Source organism: Corapipo altera, unplaced genomic scaffold (genome assembly GCF_003945725.1).
Source record: "Corapipo altera isolate COAL_440 unplaced genomic scaffold, ASM394572v1 61148, whole genome shotgun sequence".
Lineage (NCBI taxonomy): Eukaryota > Metazoa > Chordata > Aves > Passeriformes > Pipridae > Corapipo > Corapipo altera.
This window is the reverse complement of record NW_020884978.1, coordinates 283,375-302,513: the sequence shown is the minus strand read 5'-3', so window position 1 is coordinate 302,513 and position 19,139 is coordinate 283,375. Positions and strand designations below refer to the sequence as shown.

The following is a 19,139-nucleotide window of genomic DNA, read 5'->3' as shown; positions in this document are numbered from 1 at the left end:
GAACCAGAGCAACGCAGAAGTTTGAAAAGAGATATGTTATGTTTCAAGTTTACATTAGAAAATGACCATCGTGGTGAAAGCAGTCTCTGAAATGTGCGTGTGTGTGTTCGTGTGTGTGTTCAGTGTACGGTGGCCACTGATGAATGAGATGAGTGAATGAATAAAAATAGTTGTTTGACTAGTCAAATAATGGAAAACAAAACATCTCACAAAATAACATTACCTCAGCCACAGGTCACTTTTAAGAAATTGAAGTTTGCTAAGATTACCCTGTTTCTTAAATAAAGTTAAATCTCCCAGTTATAAAACCCCTCAGATTAAAAAAGTTGTAGTTTACACACAGTTAAGATAAGTCCCAGTTAATAAAGTTATCTCTCCAAGTTGCACTACCCTATAGGAATATAAGAAGGTTTTAAAAATGTTTACAATAGAAGTATAAGTAGTCAAGCAAGCAATGTGCTGGATCACTGCGAAACTTGGTAACTTATAATGTTTTGATCGTTTGAATTGTTGTTTGCATTTTGTTTACACTGTTATCGTGACCTCTTTTAGATATTTAGGAAAGGGGTGATGTGGGAAGCGTGTCTAAGGTCACAAAGGATGTGCCGAGGTAACAGAGCCCAAGAGAGCATGCCCCGACATAAGTAACCTGGTTGGTTAAAGAAGTCACATGGTGTTAAGGAATAAAACCGCACCGAGTTTGAAATAAAGCCTCTTTGTCCACACCACCACGAGGAGCATCATTATTCCTTGTCATACAGGGACCCCGCCGTTACACTCTAATAGATTTATATTCTTCTTATACTGTGGCACACAGTAAGAGAGAGATTCCAGGCTAACCTTCAAAATAGGCTCGAAAACCATTCCACAGATTCTGCAGATTCCTCCCCTGAATCAATTTGGCACCATATTAAAAACAACATCCTTCAATCCTCCGAAGAATCCTTAGGGTTCTCCCTCAAGAAGAACAAGGACTAGTTTGATGAAAACAATCAAGAAATCCAGGACTTGTTGAGGAAGAAAAGAACTGCCCACCAAGCACACCTTGCACTGCCATCCTGTCACGCAAGAAAAACAGCCTTTCGTCTTGCATGCAGCAAGCTCCAACAGAAATTCCGTGACATCCAGAACAAGTGGTGGATCAGTCTAGCTGTAAAAACTCAACTATGCGCAGATGCAGGTGATCACAAAGGATTCTATGAAGCCCTGAAAACAGCATACAGGTCTACATACCAGGTACAAAGCCCTCTACTCAGCGCTGATAGTCAAACGCTTCTAACAGATAAAACCTCCATTCTGAATCGATGGTCTGAACACTTTCAGACTCTTTTCAGTACCAACCGTGTAGTCCAAGACACAGCCATTCACTCCATCACACAACAACCGGTAAAGTATGAATTGGATACTGTCCCCACTTTGGGAAAAACCCTTAAGACCATACAGCAGGTGAAAATTGGCAAGGCAGCTGGGGTTGACGGAATTCCACCCGAAGTCTGGAAACATGGGGGCCTTGCACTTGTGGTGCGCTGTTGGGAACTAGGCGAACTACCATCAGACCTTCGAGATGCAGTCATCATCACTTTGTATAAGAAGAAAGGAATTAAATCAGACTGTTTAAATTACCATGGTATTACTCTGCTCTCCATTGCTGGCAAAATCCTGGCAAGAATACTCTTGAACAGACTAATACCCGCTATAGTAGAAGAAATTCTACCTGAAAGTCAGTGTGGTTTCAGAGCCAACAGGAGTACCACAGACATGGTATTTGTTCTCAGACAACTGCAAGAGAAGTGTAGGGAACAGAACAAAGGTCTCTATGTAACCTTCGTCGACCTCACCAAGGCTTTTGATACTGTGAGCAGAAAAGGTCTGTGACAGATTTTGGAACGTTTAGGTTGTCTCCCCAAGTTCCTTAAAATGATCATCTCACTCCACGAGGATCAGATATGGCAAAACACTTTCTGAGCCCTTTCTAATAAAGAATGACGTGAAACAAGGCTGCGTTCTCGCTCCTACCCTATTCACACTCTTTTTCAGCATGATGCTCCGAAGGACCACGGCAGACCTCGATGATCAGGACAGTATCTACATTCGATATCGTACTGATGGAAGCCTATTCAACCTAAGACGACTGAAGGCCCACACCAAAACCTTAAACCATCTTGTCTGGGAGCTGCTTTATGCTGATGACGCTGCCCTTGTTGCCCATACAGAAGCAGCCCTGCAGCGTTTAACATCCTGCTTTGCAGACGCTGCTGAGCTCTTTGGGCTGGAAGTCAGTTTAAAGAAGACAGAAGTTCTCTATCAACCTGCACCTCAGGAAGTCCCCCATCATCCCCATATCACCATTGGCCAATCAGAACTCAAATCAGTCCAGCAGTTTAATTACCTAGGCAACCTCATCTCCTCAGATGGTAAGATTGACGGAGAGATAGACAACAGGTTAGCAAAGGTATATAGTGCTTTCGGAAAGCTTCATAAAAGAGTTTGGCGAAACAAACACCTGAAGAAAAGTACAAAGATCAGTGTTTACAGAGCCATAGTGCTGTCTACTTTCTTATACAGATCTGAATCATGGGTCATCTACTGCGACCACCTGCGTCTCCTAGAACGCTTCCATCAACGCTATCTCCGTTCAATCCTAAACATCCACTGGTTAGATTATGTGACCAATACATCTGTTCTTGAACAAGCAGCAGTCACAAGAATTGAGACCATGTTGCTGAGAACACAACTGCGATGGGCAGGACACGTCTCCAGGATGAAGGACCACCACCTCCCTAAGATCCTGCTTTATGGTGAACTTGTCACCGACTGCCACAAGAGAGGAGCCCTGAAGAAAAGATACAAGGACTCCCTGAAACAACATCTCAACCTTGGCCATATTGACCACCATAACTGGTCTACTCTGACCTCCAATCGGGAGACCTGGAGACACACCATCTATAACGCTGCTGATGTTTTTGAGAAAGCACACAGGATCACCCTTGAGGAGAAAAGACAATGCAGAAAGAATCGTACCTTGCAGAATATACCATCTAAGGAGTCTTTTTGCTGTGCCTTTTGCAACCAGACATGCCTATCTCGTATTGGCCTTTTTAGCCACCAACGTGCTTGCAACAAATGTGGGTAAAGCCCTTCCCAAATCTTCGTTCACGAAACCTAGCCATGATGATACTGTGGCACCCAGAACTGCACACAGTACTCAAGGTGAGGCCGCACCAGTGCAGAGCAGAGTGGGGCAGTCACCTCCGTCAACCGTTTGGCAATGCTGTGCCTGATGCACCCGAGTACATGGTTGGCCCTCCTGGCTGCCCAGGCACACTGTTGACTAGCATTCAACTTGCCATCAACCAGGAGCCCCAGATCTCTTTCTGCAGGGCTGGTCTCCAACCTCTCATTCACCAGTCTGTCCATACATCCAGGGTTGTCCTGCACAATAGGCATGAGGCTTTGTATGTGGATCAGCCAAAGGATGAAGAGGATGAAAGTTCGTTTACACCAGAGGTGTCACTTCAATAAGAAAGATCAACCCCCATATTATAACTGCTACCAAGAGGAAGAAAAAACAGGTTATAGTTGTAGACAATCACCTTCTAAGGAGAACAGTGGGCCCAATATGCTGACTGGGCCCAACTCATAAGGAGGTGTCCTGGTTCCAGCCAGGACAAGGTTAATTTTTGCAGTAACCAAGAGGGGACATGGCTAGGACCCAGAGGTTATTCTATACCACATCGCTTCATTTTCCAGGGACAGGGGAAGGGGTCACTTCTGGGTTGCGCAGCATGGCAGAGGGAGTGGTTGGGTATTGTCAGGGGTTTCCGTGAGGGTGAGCACACACATGTGAATTGTTCACCTCTTGTACACTCTATTATTAATATTGCTGTTACTGTTTGTTTTCTTATTTCATTTCTGTTTCCAGTAAATTGTTCTTATCTCAAACAGTGATCTTTACCTTTTGTGCCTCCTATTCTCCACTCCAGGGTAGGGGGGACAGGGGACTGAGCCAGTGGCATGTAGGACAACACCAGCCACCTGTATGATAAAAGAAGAAGAAAATACTGAAGCAAGGATGTTGTGGTCCTGAGCTAGTCAGAGCTAAGTGTGTGTGTGAAAAGAATCTCAAGGTCAAACTGGAAAGCCGCTTGAAGCATGGTTGTTCTCTGTGGCTGAAAGCAGTCACATGGGTGTATGTGGTATGTGGGGAGATAAGGAAACATCTGGCTGGTTGGAGAACTCGGACCCAGAGTCGGTAAAGAGTCTGTATATAGGTATGGAGTAATAAAGTTACAAGAGAGTTCTTCCTGGACAAAAGTCTGTCTCCCGTGGATTCATTCACGGCAAACGGTGCAGAGTGAGGACTTTTTTCTACAGCGACGTGTTATTTGGAGTGTTTTGGTGGGAACACTTAATTGGGGAATACCATTCCTAAATTATGACAGCCTTATTTGGTGCCCAATGTAAGGCATGAAGGTTTGAGATAACAACAGATCTGCCCAGAGCGGGTTGGAAACAAATTTGATCTAAGCATTTTTTGTATTAGGTACAGAACTACTTGTCACAATGCTTCTTGGTCTGTTCATGTGGGTGTGGTATCTAAACCTGTATATATTCCCATATGTTGCTCCTCACGGTGTTCTTTTTCAGAGCAGGGAGAGGGATCAGGATTGCTTTGTTGCTGTACTGTGTAATACCAGCTTATGATATGATAACATCAAGGGCAATGATGGTCATTTGGGATGTGTATTCAGTGTTGCTCTCCTACCCTTACCTTGGGTACTACCTGTGGGAGTCCATTAGAAATGGTACCCAGTCTGTGGGGGGAACAGGGAAGGATGATTTTCCCCAGATTTTTATCCCCGTTTCCTCCTTCAGACCTGTTAAAACATCTTTTGAGAATTCAGAATTTCCTTTGGATATTAAGGAAGGCATGTCCTTGTTGCCAAGTCTGCACTTAGTGGACTTAACCATGGATGCTATCTCCCAGATTATCCATAACTGTAAAACACGCATTGCAATCAAGCAGATCAAGCAGGTAAAGCCTCTGTGCCTCACACCACTGCCCAGAACACCACCCTGGGCCTTGAAAAGCAAGTCCTGTGGTGACATGGCACCCCAGAAAGAATTGAGTTGGACAATGGGACTCATTTAAAAAATAACCTCATAGACAGCTATTGATGGAGGGGTATGGACAGACGCTCACAGATCATTATGATTGGCAAAATGTTGGCTTTATTAGAAGAAAGACACCTTATATACTGCTTATGACACTCAGACGTGTGTTTCTTGTTCACACAAGATTGGATACATAAGGAAAACATACTTTGTTGTATAGTGCTAATTGGTGTCCATAGGAGATGAGAAAACTTGTTCACCTGCCAAAAACTCCTCCTCGACCTTGGCAAAAGGCCTCTTTTGTTCTAACTTCAGCTCCTGTAGCCATATTTGACTACGCAGTTCGTTTTATTGTTCACACCCAAATATGCCAAGGCAATACTCATGGAAATGCAAGGGAAATTGTTCACACAATTTCAATACACCAACAGACAGCTGGGTCAGAGAGCACAGGACTGAGTGGGTATAGCGTATTCCCTATCATGCACTAGCCTCTGGGGAAAGTTGAACCATACAATGGACTGTTAAAAACCACACTGAAAGCAATGGGTGGTGGGACCTTCAGACATTGGAATCTACATTTAGCAGAGACAACCTGGTTAGTAAACACTAGAGGTTCTACCAATCCAGATAGCCCTGCCCAATAAAAATCTCCACATACTGTAGAAGCAGGTAAAGCCCCTGTGGTGCATTTGAGAAATATGTTAGGAAAGACAGTTTGGATTAGTCCTGCCTGAAGCAAAGGCAAACCCATCCATGGGATTTTTTTTTGCTCAAGGGCCTGGATGCACTTGGTGGGTAATGCAGAAGGACAGGGAAACACAATGTGTACCTCAAGGGGATTTGATTTTTGGGTGAGAACAGTCTGTAATGTTGGATCGTATGATATTGGTTGCTGAATGACACTCCCACTGTATGCCATAACTACCATGGTCAATGAAAATAGACTGCTCCAGATATGGCAGTTGTGAGCTCCTGATGCAACTTGCAACCAACCAACAGCACACCAACCCTCCTGCCCTGGAAGATATCTAGGACAGATAGAACCTGCAATCATGGACTAAATGAACTCAACAGACATCTTTTAGGGATGACCACTGAAATAATACCCATGCTCATGTATATATATACACATATATAAAAATATAGTTGGAAGGCATAGGATCTGGGAATGATGTCGATGATAAAGAATAAAGGGTGGATAATATCCTGGTTCCAGTCAGGACAGGGTTAATTTTTGCAGCAACCAGGAGGGGGCGTGGATAAGACACAGAAGTTATTCTATACCACTGGGAACAGGGGAAGGGGTCACTTCCTGGTTGTGTAGAGTAGCAGAGGGAGTGGTTGGGTATTCTGATGGGTTTCCACAGGGGTGAACATGTGTGAATCGTTCGCCTCTTGTACACTATTATTAATACTGCTGCTGTTACTGTTGGTTCTCTAATTTCATTTCTGTTTCCAGTAAATTGCTCTTATCTCAAGTCATAATCTTTACCTTTTGTGACTGTGTAAAGAACTGGTAGAAGCAGAGTATACTTCTTCATTGCCCTATGTTTGTCTTTGTTCAAACTGTGAGAAGTGAATTGTCTTGACTGTTACAGCAGCACCTTCATGCGGTGCATGTTAAACGTGTTGTTGCTACATTTTTACCATCTGCTGTAAGGCATTGCCACCTCAGACCCTATGTAAGCAAATGCCTAAGACATGCCTGGGGGGAGAGATCGAAGACATGCCTGGAGATTGGGCAAGCCATGCGGAAGATCCAAGGCAGGAACCCTGCAGGAACTCCACTCATGCTACAGAGACAAAAGACCGGAGAATGATCCGATGGAGATCTTCCCATCCCTAAGGACAAGATCCAGCATTTAGATCCTGGTGGTGGCAATATTCTTTCCTGTGCTTCTAATAATTATTCTTAGTTTTTTCCACTTTTCTCTATTTTTCCTTCTTTCTCTGTCTGCCTCTCTTATAGTTAATAAAGTTGAATTATTGTTTTGGGGACTTATTTTCTCAGCAAGGGAGGAGAGTCTTTGCTTGGGAACTATCAGGGCTCCTTGACAGAGCTTTAAACTAGACGTGATGGGGGCGGGAGACACTATCAGGTTTGTCCCTGGCAAGATGTAGGATGACATGCAAAGGTTAGAGGGACAGGGTGTTTGTGAGGGCCAGAGTCTGTGACTCTGTGTAGGAATTCTTTATATAATAAAGAAATGGAGCCCACTCCCAGCTGAGGTTGTGACCAAAAAGAATTTTATTTAAACTCGGCGTTCTTTTTATCCCTTGAAACCATGTGACCATATAACCAATGAGGGTATAGATTCCCGCACATGACCCTGGGCTTCTCCGCCCCGGGTGCTTCCCCCGCTTCCCTGGACATGCCTCCTACAACTCTGAAATGTGCTGACCACACTGGAACACACTTGCAATCTTATGGACACAAACTAGGGACTCATCTGGTACCAGAAGCCAAGAGGGAAACACCAGGGAAATATCTCAAAGGAATTAAGGGGTGTTCCTCTAGGAAGGTGACATGGTCTACAGCCCAGATGAGGTGCCTTTGCACCAATGCAACAAACAGGAGTTGGAAACCACTGTGCTGCTAGAAAGTTATGACCTTGTTGCCATTACTGAAACTTGGTGGGATGAATCCCATGACTGGAGTGCGACTATCAGCAGCTACAGGTTGTTCAGAAGAGCCAGGGGAGGAAGGAGAGGTGAAGGGGTTGTCCTCCACATCAGGAGGTGGATTGAGTGTGAAGAGTTGTCTCTGAAGAACAACCATGAGCAGGTTGAAAGCCTGTGGGTGGGAATCAGAGACAGGCAACAAAGGGAACCTTGTGGTTGGTGTCTACTACAGGCTGCCTGACTAAGTGGAGCCTATTGACGGAGCCTTCTTGCTCTGGCAACAGGATGCATTGTGCTCGCAGGCTCCAGTCCTGAACCAGGGTGACTTCAATCACCCCAACATCTGCTGGAAAAGTAGTACAGCAGTACTCCTGGCATGCATGGAGGATAACTTCTTGAGCCAGGTAATAGACAGCCCTACCAGAGGGGATGCAATACTGGATCTGATGGTCACCAATGAAAGTGAGCTAATCAGGGACATCAAGATTGGAGGCAGCCTGAGCTGCAGTGATCACGAAATGGTGGAGTTTACAGTCCCGAGGGACATGGGTCAGGTAGAGGAGTAAAGTTAGGCCCCTGAACTTTAGGAAGGCAAACTTCCAGCTCTTCAAGGAGTTGGTCAATAGGATCCCCTGGGAGACTGCCCTCAGGGATAAGGGAGCAGAAAAGAGCTGACAGATCTTCAAGGAAGTCTTCCATCGTGCATAAGAGCTAGTGATCCCCAGGAACAAGAAATTGGGCAAGGAAGGCAAGAGACCAGCATGGATGAGTAGGGAACTACTGATCAAACTAAAGGGAAAGAAGTAAATGTACAGGCAGTGGAAAGGGTAGAAAGGAGAACACTGGGAACTACTGACCTGTCATTCTCACCTCTGTGTCTGGGAAGATCATGGAACAGATCCTCCTAGAATCTGTGCTAAGGCACATGGAGGACAGGGAGGTGATTCGAGCCAGCATTGATGTCCTTGATGTGAAGCTAGCTCTCCTCCAAGAAAGCGCTATCTGCTTTTATACAATTAACTGAGTGACCTCAACCTAGGCAGGAGTGGTCATCACCGCCCAGCCAGAGGCCCTCCGTCCCACCCCCTTGGTTATGTAAATGCATCTCTTCTGCGCACGCGTGGCTTTCCCTGCGCCTGCATACTGCACTCAGGGGGATCTTTCTTAATTGAGTCTGGGGGCGTTACTTCATCATCTCTTCTTCAGTCTCTCCTTCAAATGTCCTTGGAAAACAATTAGCCAATCACAGAACACCAATTAAATATAGTTTATACAAAAACTCCCTTCAAGGAAAAAGTTCCAGTTTTATCAGTGCTTGTTTTCTCATAACTTGGCAGGGAAAGAACAAAACTTTTACAGGTGGCTGGGCCGAACACAGACCAAAAGTATCAGCGTAATTAACCCCTGATACAGCACGGGAGCTGTTGAAAGAATCTTAGATGATGCAGGACATATACTGCTTCAGGCCTGCTTGCACAATCCGGCCTGCGTGCCGGACGGCAGGGACCTGTGTTCTCCAGCAGCAGATGTGTGTCCTTGAGCAGCAGATATCAGAAAGCTGCATAGAGGAAAACAGGGAAGGAGGTTGTTATCCAGAGTGTGAGAAACCAGAAGATGGGGGGGCCTGGAAATGTGCCTTGGCTAGTAGAGCCAATAAAGTTATAGATATAGTGTGTGAAAGTAAATGTAACCAATAGAAAGTTAGAATAGAGCGTGTGAACCCTGTAGGACCCTTGATAATGTGTGTATTTTTGGAATAAAGTTAGAGCATTGACTGTACCTCCAGGAGGATGTGTCTTTGACTCTCGAGCTCATTTTTTGCATCTTCTCGTTTTATCTGGCGCCCGGAAAGGTGATAAAAAGCGCGAAAAGGTAGAAGAATGTGGATAACCAATTGATCTCCTTGCAGTGAGATGCGGTTGGAGACGGGAGAGGCTGATAGCCGATTGATCTCCTTGCGGTGAGACGCGGTTGGAGACGTGAGAGGCTGATAGAAGCTGGACAGAGGAGTTTCGGTTGTGGGCCAGTCGGGGCGAACAGAGGTAGGAAGGGTCGCTACCTTCCCCCTGTCATTTGCTGCAAGCATGGAAGCAGAGTTTGCTGCAGCTAAAAAACTGCTGTTAGCTATCCTTGCTAAGTAAGGTGAAACAGTAGCTGAGAAGGTATTTGACAAGCTTATTGCTTGGACCTGTGAAAACGGTTTCTTTAAAGTGCCCCCTCTCCTTTTCGCCTTTGACGAATGACGGGGTTTGGGAGATAGACTTTGGGACTTGATTACCCTCGCTGCTACTACGAAACTTCTCGGCCGTGCAGTCATCCTGCTGAACAGGGGAGTGTGTCGCGGCCTGGCACACACTGCCCCGACCGAACTGTGTGAATTCGAACCGTGGCCGCCGCCACCCCGTGCAGTTGTGGTACAGATGAACACCAGAGAACTGCTATGGCCAGAAGACCCTCACGGCGTAGCAGAGCAGGGCGAGGTAGTACCACGGGGGTATAGCAGGAGCGCCCGAGAGCCGGCAAGAGAGCAGCCCGGCAGTAGTGATGCAAGAAAAATCCAGGAGCGGTCCCAGAGGGAAACTGGGATGGAGTAACCCTGGAAAAGTATCACTTCTTGTTGAGAAGGGGAGCAGGCTAGAAGGCTGCTTTCCCGTGTTTCTGTTAACTCTCGTGTTGACTCTGTTGTCTGTCCGGTGTGTCGTTGTGGGCTCACAGTGTTGCTAACTATGCCATGCTAGTGTGTGTGTGTGTGTGTGTGTGTGTGTGCGCGTTAGGGGTTGTGCGTGTGTGTGGAGAAGCGACCATGGGTTTGTTAGTAACTGTTAAAACCCAGGGATGAGGGTCCGGAAGAGGTGTCTCGGATGACACAGGAGCACAGGAATTTGCCTTTGAGATTATTCAAACTGCCGCCGGTGCCGGCAGCTGCAGCGGAGAGGCGGCTCGGGGCTGCAGCAGCGAGAACAGACACTAAACAACTTCAGCGGGTTCTCTCTCCTTTCTCCCCCCCTCCCCCCCCCGCGAGGGTAGGGGAGGCAGAGCGAGCGGGAACAGCAACAGAGGCTGCAGTGAGAAAGAAAACCAAGTGGTCGAGAAAAGAAAGCAAAATCTCTCTCTTTAGTCCTTCTACTCACTTGTAGATAACTTAAACCCAAAGACTTGCGTTTACCTGCAAGCTAGTATGCAGACAGTTTTAGGGAATTTTTCCGGGAAATGAGTATTTGTACGAAAATCTTAGTGAAATGCCTTATTCTTAGCTGTTTTACCCCTATAAAACCCTTCTGAAAAAATATCGTATTCAGCAAAAAGAAAAAAGCAAAAAGCAGGGTTTTGACAAAAAGGATAAAAAACCCTCTTGCAAAACTTTGCCTTTGCCTTAGCAGAGAAAGAGATAAGGTGTTAGTGGCTCTCACAATAGAGATAGTTTGTTGCCGAGCAACTGAGTAGGAGACCTCCTCTGGCCAAACTCAAAAAAAAAAAAAAAAAAAACAAAGGGGGGTGTAGAACCCTCCTGCTTTATAGAGACTGCTAACTTCATAGCATGATGGTTTCTGTTGTTTGAATGCTTTATCTAACTTGTGCATTCCTTTACTGCATGCCTTAGTTGAGTGACTTTTGATCATGTCCTGGATATTTTTCTTTATGCTCTTAATGCTCTTGGGTTCTTCACAGCACACAGACTTTGACCATTTAACACAAGCAGTGACAGTGACTGGTGCCAGATTGTATTGCACTACCTGCTTTGTCCTACATGATTCTCTGCAGCCTTTTATTAGTAACTGACAGCCAACCACTTCGTACTATAAAACCTATTTTCCTCTCATACGGTCAAGTTACAAAAATTCTGAAATTTGAAATTCCTTTGTGAAAATTGTTTAATAGTCTAGGCTCTATTTTGCAGAAATTCCACAGATTCATTCTGTAATCCGAACCTGTGAGATGAAGCACTCCTGTTCATCTATTCCAACTTGGAGATTACGTCTACATTCAACAGTAGGATGCTGACCCCCTGTATGCTGACTGCAAAGAGATTATGATTACCTGCAACCACGGCATAGCATGCAAGTGACCCTGGCTGACCCAGTGAAGCAGGAACAGCTAGAACCTATTCCAATCTCTTCACTAAAGATGGATATGGTTACAAAGATATTATTGTCTACCCTTTTCCTATTAGTCCTTTGTTGTAGATATTCTATGTTGTTTTCCTTGTTTTTCTTCAATATGCTGCTTAACTTGTTCAACAATGGCATGGTCCAACCACAGACCATGCGGTGGGAATGAATTTGTGCTTAATTGGATGACGCAAGTGCTGATAGATGGGAACTTTGTCCCTGAAACAACCATCTTGTATAACTTGAGATTAATTGGTATTTTGCTATTAGTTGACAACTCTCCAAAAACATTTGACAGAAACAGTGAAAAAGAAGATGATGTTAAGACAGACCCCTGAGATACAGCACGCCACAGGCAAATCATATAAAGACCTGTCCTTACACAGGACACTAAGCTCAAAGTCAACAAAGCTAAGCTTTTTATTCATGCAACAACTAGCCTAACAGTTTAATTTCAGTACAAAAAAAAAAAAAAAAAAAAAAAGGGGCAGGAGTGAGGAAAGATAAGTTCATGAGATGGTCTTGCTGACTGTTTCTTGAGGTTGCTTGCCTAAATAGCCAGAATTGTTTTAAACGTGGTGGAGAAGTGAAGCTTTTGAAGTTTTTGTAGTGACTACTGACAAGTTCTCTTTGAAGTCCAAAAGCCCATTTGCATAGAGAAGTGCATGTTTTGCTGTAAAAATAGAAGTATATATTTATCTTTAAATTATAAGAATGTTTGTATGTATTTGGGTTTTGAATTGAATGTGAGGCAGAAATATGTTTATGTTTTCCTGTTTTCCAAGTTATACTTTCATCAAAACAAGAAATGCATAATTAGATCTTACTCATCTGAGGGCAAAACACAAGAATGATAATTTCTCAGTTCATAACCAGAAAACACAGTAAAATACAACTCAAAAGTATGTTTGTGTGAGAGCATGAAGTGATGGCCATCACACATGAAAGTTGTGTGAATGTATGCATGTGAATGTATGAATATATGATTATTAATATATTCTGGTTTTGCTCACAAATGTGTAAACCATATTACCTCACATATGCATAAGCACCTTTGGATAAAGAGTGGGAGACACATAACCCTGAGTTAAATAAAGTTTCATTTGTAAAATAAAAGTTTTCAAGAACCACATGGAACAAAGAGTTGAACCAAGCAAAAGACCATCAGTCAGGCCTGGATTGTGCAAAAGAAAAAGGGGGAATTGTTGAAAGAATCTTAGATGATGCAGGACATATACTGCTTCAGGTCTGCTTGCACAATCCAGCCTGCGTGCCGGACGGCAGGGACCTGTGTTCTCCAGCAGCAGATGTGTGTCCTTGAGCAGCAGATATCAGAAAGCTGCATAGAGGAAAACAGGGAAGGAGGTTGTTATCCAGAGTGTGAGAAACCAGAAGATGGGGGGGCCTGGAAATGTGCCTTGGCTAGTAGAGCCAATAAAGTTATAGATATAGTGTGTAAAAGTAAATGTAACCAATAGAAAGTTAGAATAGAGCGTGTGAACCCTGTAGGACCCTTGATAATGTGTGTATTTTTGGAATAAAGTTAGAGCATTGACTGTACCTCCAGGAGGATGTGTCTTTGACTCTCGAGCTCATTTTTTGCATCTTCTCGTTTTAGGGAGCCAATGAACAACATTCTGTTCGTGCCCCAGGGTGCTGGGTTATACATCTGGGTTTTTGTGGGCTAAAACCATTTGTTCATCTGTATAATTGTATTTATTGTATTATTTTTAATGAATTGTTATTCTGACTTTTAATCTGTTTTGAGTTGGGTTCATTTCTCCTACCGGTTTACCTTTAAACCAGCACACTGGCCTGTAAATATGTGAATACCAGCCAATCACTTTATAAAAGCCCAGTACTACTTTCATATGGTAGATCCTTCCACATACTTTCTTGTAGGATGTGGAGCTTCTCCTGTGAAGCAGGGATGCCTGTTACTCCCCAGGGGTTAAGTGGAAGAGGGAGATCTGCCCACTGTCGTCGTTGTGTGGTGAGTTACATCAATCTCTACTTAATGATTGTTTCTTTTGCTGGTTTTGATACAATTGTTTTAATATAATTGCTTTGATATAGTGCACTGTACTATTTTATGCTATATTATGCTCTACTAGTAGGTTTTTAGCTTTTACACTGTGTAATAAATAATTCTGATTAAGATCTTTCATCTGTTCATTTGTCATAATAAATAATTCATTTTATATAAATATGTCTGATTTGCCATCATTAAAACCTGCAGGACAAAGTGATTCAATCACACCTCTATAATTCCTTAAATTTAAACCATTGACATAATCTGAGGCTAAGATTGGATTCAGCCACACCTAGGCTCCTCTCTGAGGAGTTTAGAAAGCAAGGGAGTCCTTTCTGCACCTTGCGCCTCAGTCAGAGAGCTGAGACTGTTTAGCCTAGAGAAGAGAAGACTCGGGGGGGTTCTCATCAGTGTGTACAAATATGTGAAAGGATTCCTCCTGTGTTACCTGTCCCTGCTTCCATCTTCTGTATGCTTCCTTTTTGTGTTTGAATTTAGCCAGTAGCTCTTTGTTCATCCATGCAGTCCTCCTGGTATTTTTGTCTGACTTTCTATTCTTTGGGATGGACTTCCTGAGCAGTTTGGCACATCATTTAGCTTGTGTGCTTCATTTCCTATCCATACTAGTCACATCTCCCTGATAGACCTGCCAACGCTGACAGGTCGGAAAGCAGTATTTCTAACATGGCCCACACCAGACTTACTGCATCTCCACAGCAAACCCATTGCATCCCAGACATATCAGAAATGTGCATGTGCAGAAGGGCTCTGAGCATGCAACAGACCCTACATAGGATATGGTCCAACAGTTGCACACCCCCAGTGGGTGTTTGTAGGAGATTAGTTAGCAGGACAAGGGCATATGGATATAGCTAAAGCTATGGATGAGCTGCTAAAGTATAAGATGCAGTCTCACTAGGCCTCTGACTAGGCCGTGAGAAGGTCTGAGATAGCAGGCTGTGAGAAAGCGGCAATGTCCTTGGGTATTCTAAATTGAGCTGAAAAACAGGAGCTTGGCATTACCAAAACAAAGACACTTAACGAGCCACCTGTGTAAACAATGGAAGGCAGTTAAGATGATATCACCACCTAACTGTGTACCAATAATGAGCCTAATTTCTGTAATATTCATGAGCCTATTATAGAGTGTATATTAAGCTGCTGTCAATCTACAATAAATGAAGTTCATGGATTCTTACATTAAGCGTCTAGAGCTTTCCGTCGCGACAGGTGTTCTTCAGAACTGCTGACCAGAACAGTAGATGACAGGTTACTGCTTAGCATAATAATCTGTCATCAGAAGGAAAAGGGTTGCAAACATGTCTTATTGTAGGGGATGAAAAAGGCAATGTCTACAGATGCAGGGACTATATGAGTCATTGTGATAGATGAAGACGGAAACAAAAATAATGTTCCTTATACCTCTTGCCATATCATGGGAAAAATGATGATGCCTTAAGACCCTTTTAGTTTCTTATTTTTCTAATTTTGTAAGCTTTATAAGTTTTATAAGAAGTAGAAGTAGATTTTAGAAGCAGCAGCCCTTATTCCTCACCCTTTAGCACAAGTAGTTTACACATTCCTCAACTCTCTTACCCCATTCCATGCTCCCCATATCAATTCTACCCCTGAATTCAGTAGAAAATGTTTAGTCTTTTGTCAAGGCAAGGCCTATGCTGTTTAGAGAACACTCATATCTAGGCCTGAACAGCAGAACACAGTTAAGAACTGGGTGACCGTGTACCCTCTGTACACTGAAGATGATGAAGATGATGAAGAAGTGGTCCCAAAAGCCCCCAGACCAAATTCCCAGGGGGTGGGCCAGGGGGTGGACCAGGGCAAAAGCTACGGGATGGACAAAACTTGGATTGGTTGAGCAGTATTATAAAATGTAATATCTCAGGCACGGACCCCGTGCGCGTCTTGTAACATCTATGCCTAGGCACAAATTAAACCCCTTCCTTATCTCACCCTCAATTAACTGCTTCGGAGTTTTTTTGTTCCTCAGCATCATTAGGCATCAGCTGGTGGCCCGTATGGGGAAATCAGAGACCTGAGGCTACTCCAGATTGGAAACTTTCATCCTGCAGGAATTCTTCATCAGCTGGCATTTTTGGAGAATTCCCGCAGTGATCTAGAGAAACCCCAGCTCCACAGAACACTGCAAGGAGCACAGAGGTGAGATAAGAAAAGGCAAATAAGGGAAAAGGTACCTTCTTTTGTTAGCAGCTGCGGAAGAGTTTGTGTTTCCAGGAGATAGGGAACACAGGAAGAGTGGAAAGGCTTAGACTTGGGCCCAAAATAGTCGCGAGAGTCACTTTCCAGTGGGCGAAGGGGTTTCACCGGAGCAGATCAGAGCGGGTTTCAGCCTGGGGCTGGGTTTTGTTTTGGTCGGAAGGGGACACCCTTCCAGAGTGCTCTGATCATGTGAGGAGCCGGCTGGGTTCTAGAGTTGGGTAGGCTCGGTAGTTAAGTGGTTACAGTAACAGCTTTGTAATCCTAAGGTACTGAGTTCAAATCCTAGTGTGTGGGTTGTTTGTGTTTTGTGGTCATGGGTTGTATGTATTCAAAGTTTAAGATTCCTAAGGAGTCTCCTCTGAGTTTGATTTTGAAACACTGGAGAACTTTGACCGGTCCTGAGACAATTTTAACAATGGAAGAACTTTGTAGGCTGTCTGTAGGTGCTTGGCCTCTGGACAAATGAAAGGGGTGACTTGGCTGGAATTTGGTTGTTTTGGTGTTGCAAACAATTTCGCTTCTTAATGTAGAACAGAAATGGGAAGAAATCTGATATGCAGAGTTGTTTATGTTTCTATTAACATGCCCTGGATTGAGAGAGGGAGATAAGAAAAACGAAGGCTCAGAAAAAACAGAAAATTCATAAATGGCTTTAGAAAAAGGGAAGAAGAAAGGTCGAGTTAAGACTGCTCAAATCGGGGCCTCCGGAGGACTCGGTTCAAGGGCAGCGGGAGGGAGTCCCACTGGTCTAAATGATAGAACAGAGGCTGTCGGTTTGGTTGGAGTAGGCACAGCGGTGCAGATAAGATCTATAAGGTCAACTTTTGTTAGAACTACTTTCAGCGCAGCAGAGTCGAGCGGGAGTAATACAGGCGCTGCGGAGATAGCTAGCTCAGAGGTAGTGTCTAGTTTGATCGCAACAGGGATAACAGCAGGAGCAGCTCCTGGCCCCACAGGGGCATTGGAAGCGGGACCCTCCCCGCCTGTTCCAGTGAGCGTGGGGGGAGCAGCCTGTTGCCTTGCAGCTGCCGGAGCAGACGGGGTTGTCATGGTAATAGCAGAGCAAGTGAGAGCTGAAGTTGTCAGTTCTACCAGTGACATGACAAGAACTGTGAAGTCTAAAAGGTCGGCTTTTACTAGAGTTGCTTTTGGCGTGGTGACACCAGAAAAAGTTACTATAGATGCGGCATCTGTTGTAGAGGTAAGGAAGACTTTAGAAATCGCGGCGAAAGCGCCGTCGAGACTGGCCAGTGTGGTGACAGCGGCAAGCGTAGGGGTAGCTGGCTCTGACGGTGGCAGTGAAGTGAAAGTGAAGGGGTCAGCCCCAATAGGGGCAAGAGCCCCAGGGGTGCTTGTAAGACTGAGCAGCCCAGCACCGCAGGCAGGTGCTGGAGCCGTTGATTCTGTCAGTAGCAGTAGCGGCATGAGAGCTGTAAAAACGGGGCTGCATGGGAGACTCCAGAGTTAGCTGCTGCGAACACAGCAGACTGTGCTACTGTAGTGGCGAATACAGAAACGATAAATTGGTCTAAAATGTATGAAGTTAGACAGGATGCAGATGAGTCGCCCACAGACTTTCTGAATAGGCTGAAGGATGTCATAGAGAAATCCACTGATATTGATATAGAGTCAGACCTGGGGAAAGAACATCTGGTGTATTTGTTTGTAGGAAAGTCCACAAATGATATAAAGAAAAAACTGCAAAGGGCAGGTGGTAATGAAAAGGATATTGATGAGTTATTGGATATAGCTTGGACAGTATATTGGAATAGAGAACAGAAAGCGAGTAAGGTGGGCAGTGGAGCAATTTTGAGAACAGACGTTGCCGCGGCAACGGAACTCCCAGCTCAGAGCGCAGGGGAGGTTTCTGGAACGGCCGTTACCACGGCGACAGAGCTAGCTGGCGCAGGGAAAAGCAAGTTACTGCCTGTTTCTAGTGCTATAGGAGTGCACATAACAGGACAAAAACAAGCAAAGTTTGTCCCAACTATACTAGCAAGCGAGAAAGGAAAGGAAGACCCAGAGACGGAGAGAGCGAGGCTTGAGCAGGGAGCGATCCCGAAGTTTAAGACCGTGGCAAACACAATAAGGCGGAGACAGGCAGAGCTAGTCCCAGTTGTTGCTTTAGTTGACGAGGAGGCTTTTATCCCTGCTAGTGTGACCCAAGCAGGGGCGGCAGATGCGAGTACTGTGAAAGCTCTAAAACCATTAGGCGCGGCGGCACGAAGGAGTGCTGGGGCCACTGACTTTGTGGAGGTGACGGGACCCAGCTCTACCCCTACTGTTCCGAGAACTGCCCCATGCATAACAAGCGCGACTGTAGTCGTAACAAAGGCACTGGGAGCTGTGAGAAAAGCAGGGGCAAAGAGAATGAATAAGCATGTAAAACTTCCCCCGTCTGTACTAACTAACGTGGAAAGGGTAACCCTTTCCCCTATAGTTGGTGATCCCGCGCAAGCAGCTGCCACGGGTGCAAGGGTGGTGGAAATTTTAAAACCAGCCGACAACTTTACGGTTGTCATGACAATAAAAATGCCTGCTCCGATAACAAGCGGAACAGGGTCGAGGCCGAGAGCGGCCAGCCTATCCCAACGTGTAGAAAAGGAAGAGGGTGATCACGTGACAGTTGCAGATGCCGCCGCCGCTCTGTGAGTGCAGGGGCAGAGCTGACCACCGGCGGGACAGTTAGAGTTTCGGTTTAGTACAGGAGCTGCTGCCGCTCCTGCAGATAGAGCGGAGACTGCAGCAAACACGAAGGCAGACCGCTTCCCAAGTGTGGCCAATGCAGACAGGTCTGCCCATGATACCTTGGCAACTACAGACAAAAGACCAGCTGGAACTGCAGAAGCTGCAGAAAAAGCTAAAACGGTGTCTGTAACGGGGGTCCCAGCCCAGCCTGACACGGGACCCTCTGGCTCCGCCATTAGGGGTGGAGACGGAGCTGTCACTCCCCCTCTAGCCCTCCCAAGCCTTCACAATCCACACCCTCCCACCAGACCGAAATGGGGGGGGGGGGGGGG

General features: G+C 45.1%; 1 protein-coding gene across 1 annotated transcript; it reads left to right on the top strand.

Annotated features, from left to right (window-relative positions):
- Window positions 1-1,993: 1,993 nt before the first annotated feature.
- On the top strand, window positions 1,994-2,758 carry LOC113957786 (the record flags this gene model as incomplete). The annotated part of the gene is made up of 1 exon (XM_027665559.1): window positions 1,994-2,758. A coding segment is annotated over one exon (765 nt), but the record flags the coding sequence as incomplete, so codon positions are not given.
- Between the last annotated feature and the right edge of the window lie 16,381 nt (window positions 2,759-19,139).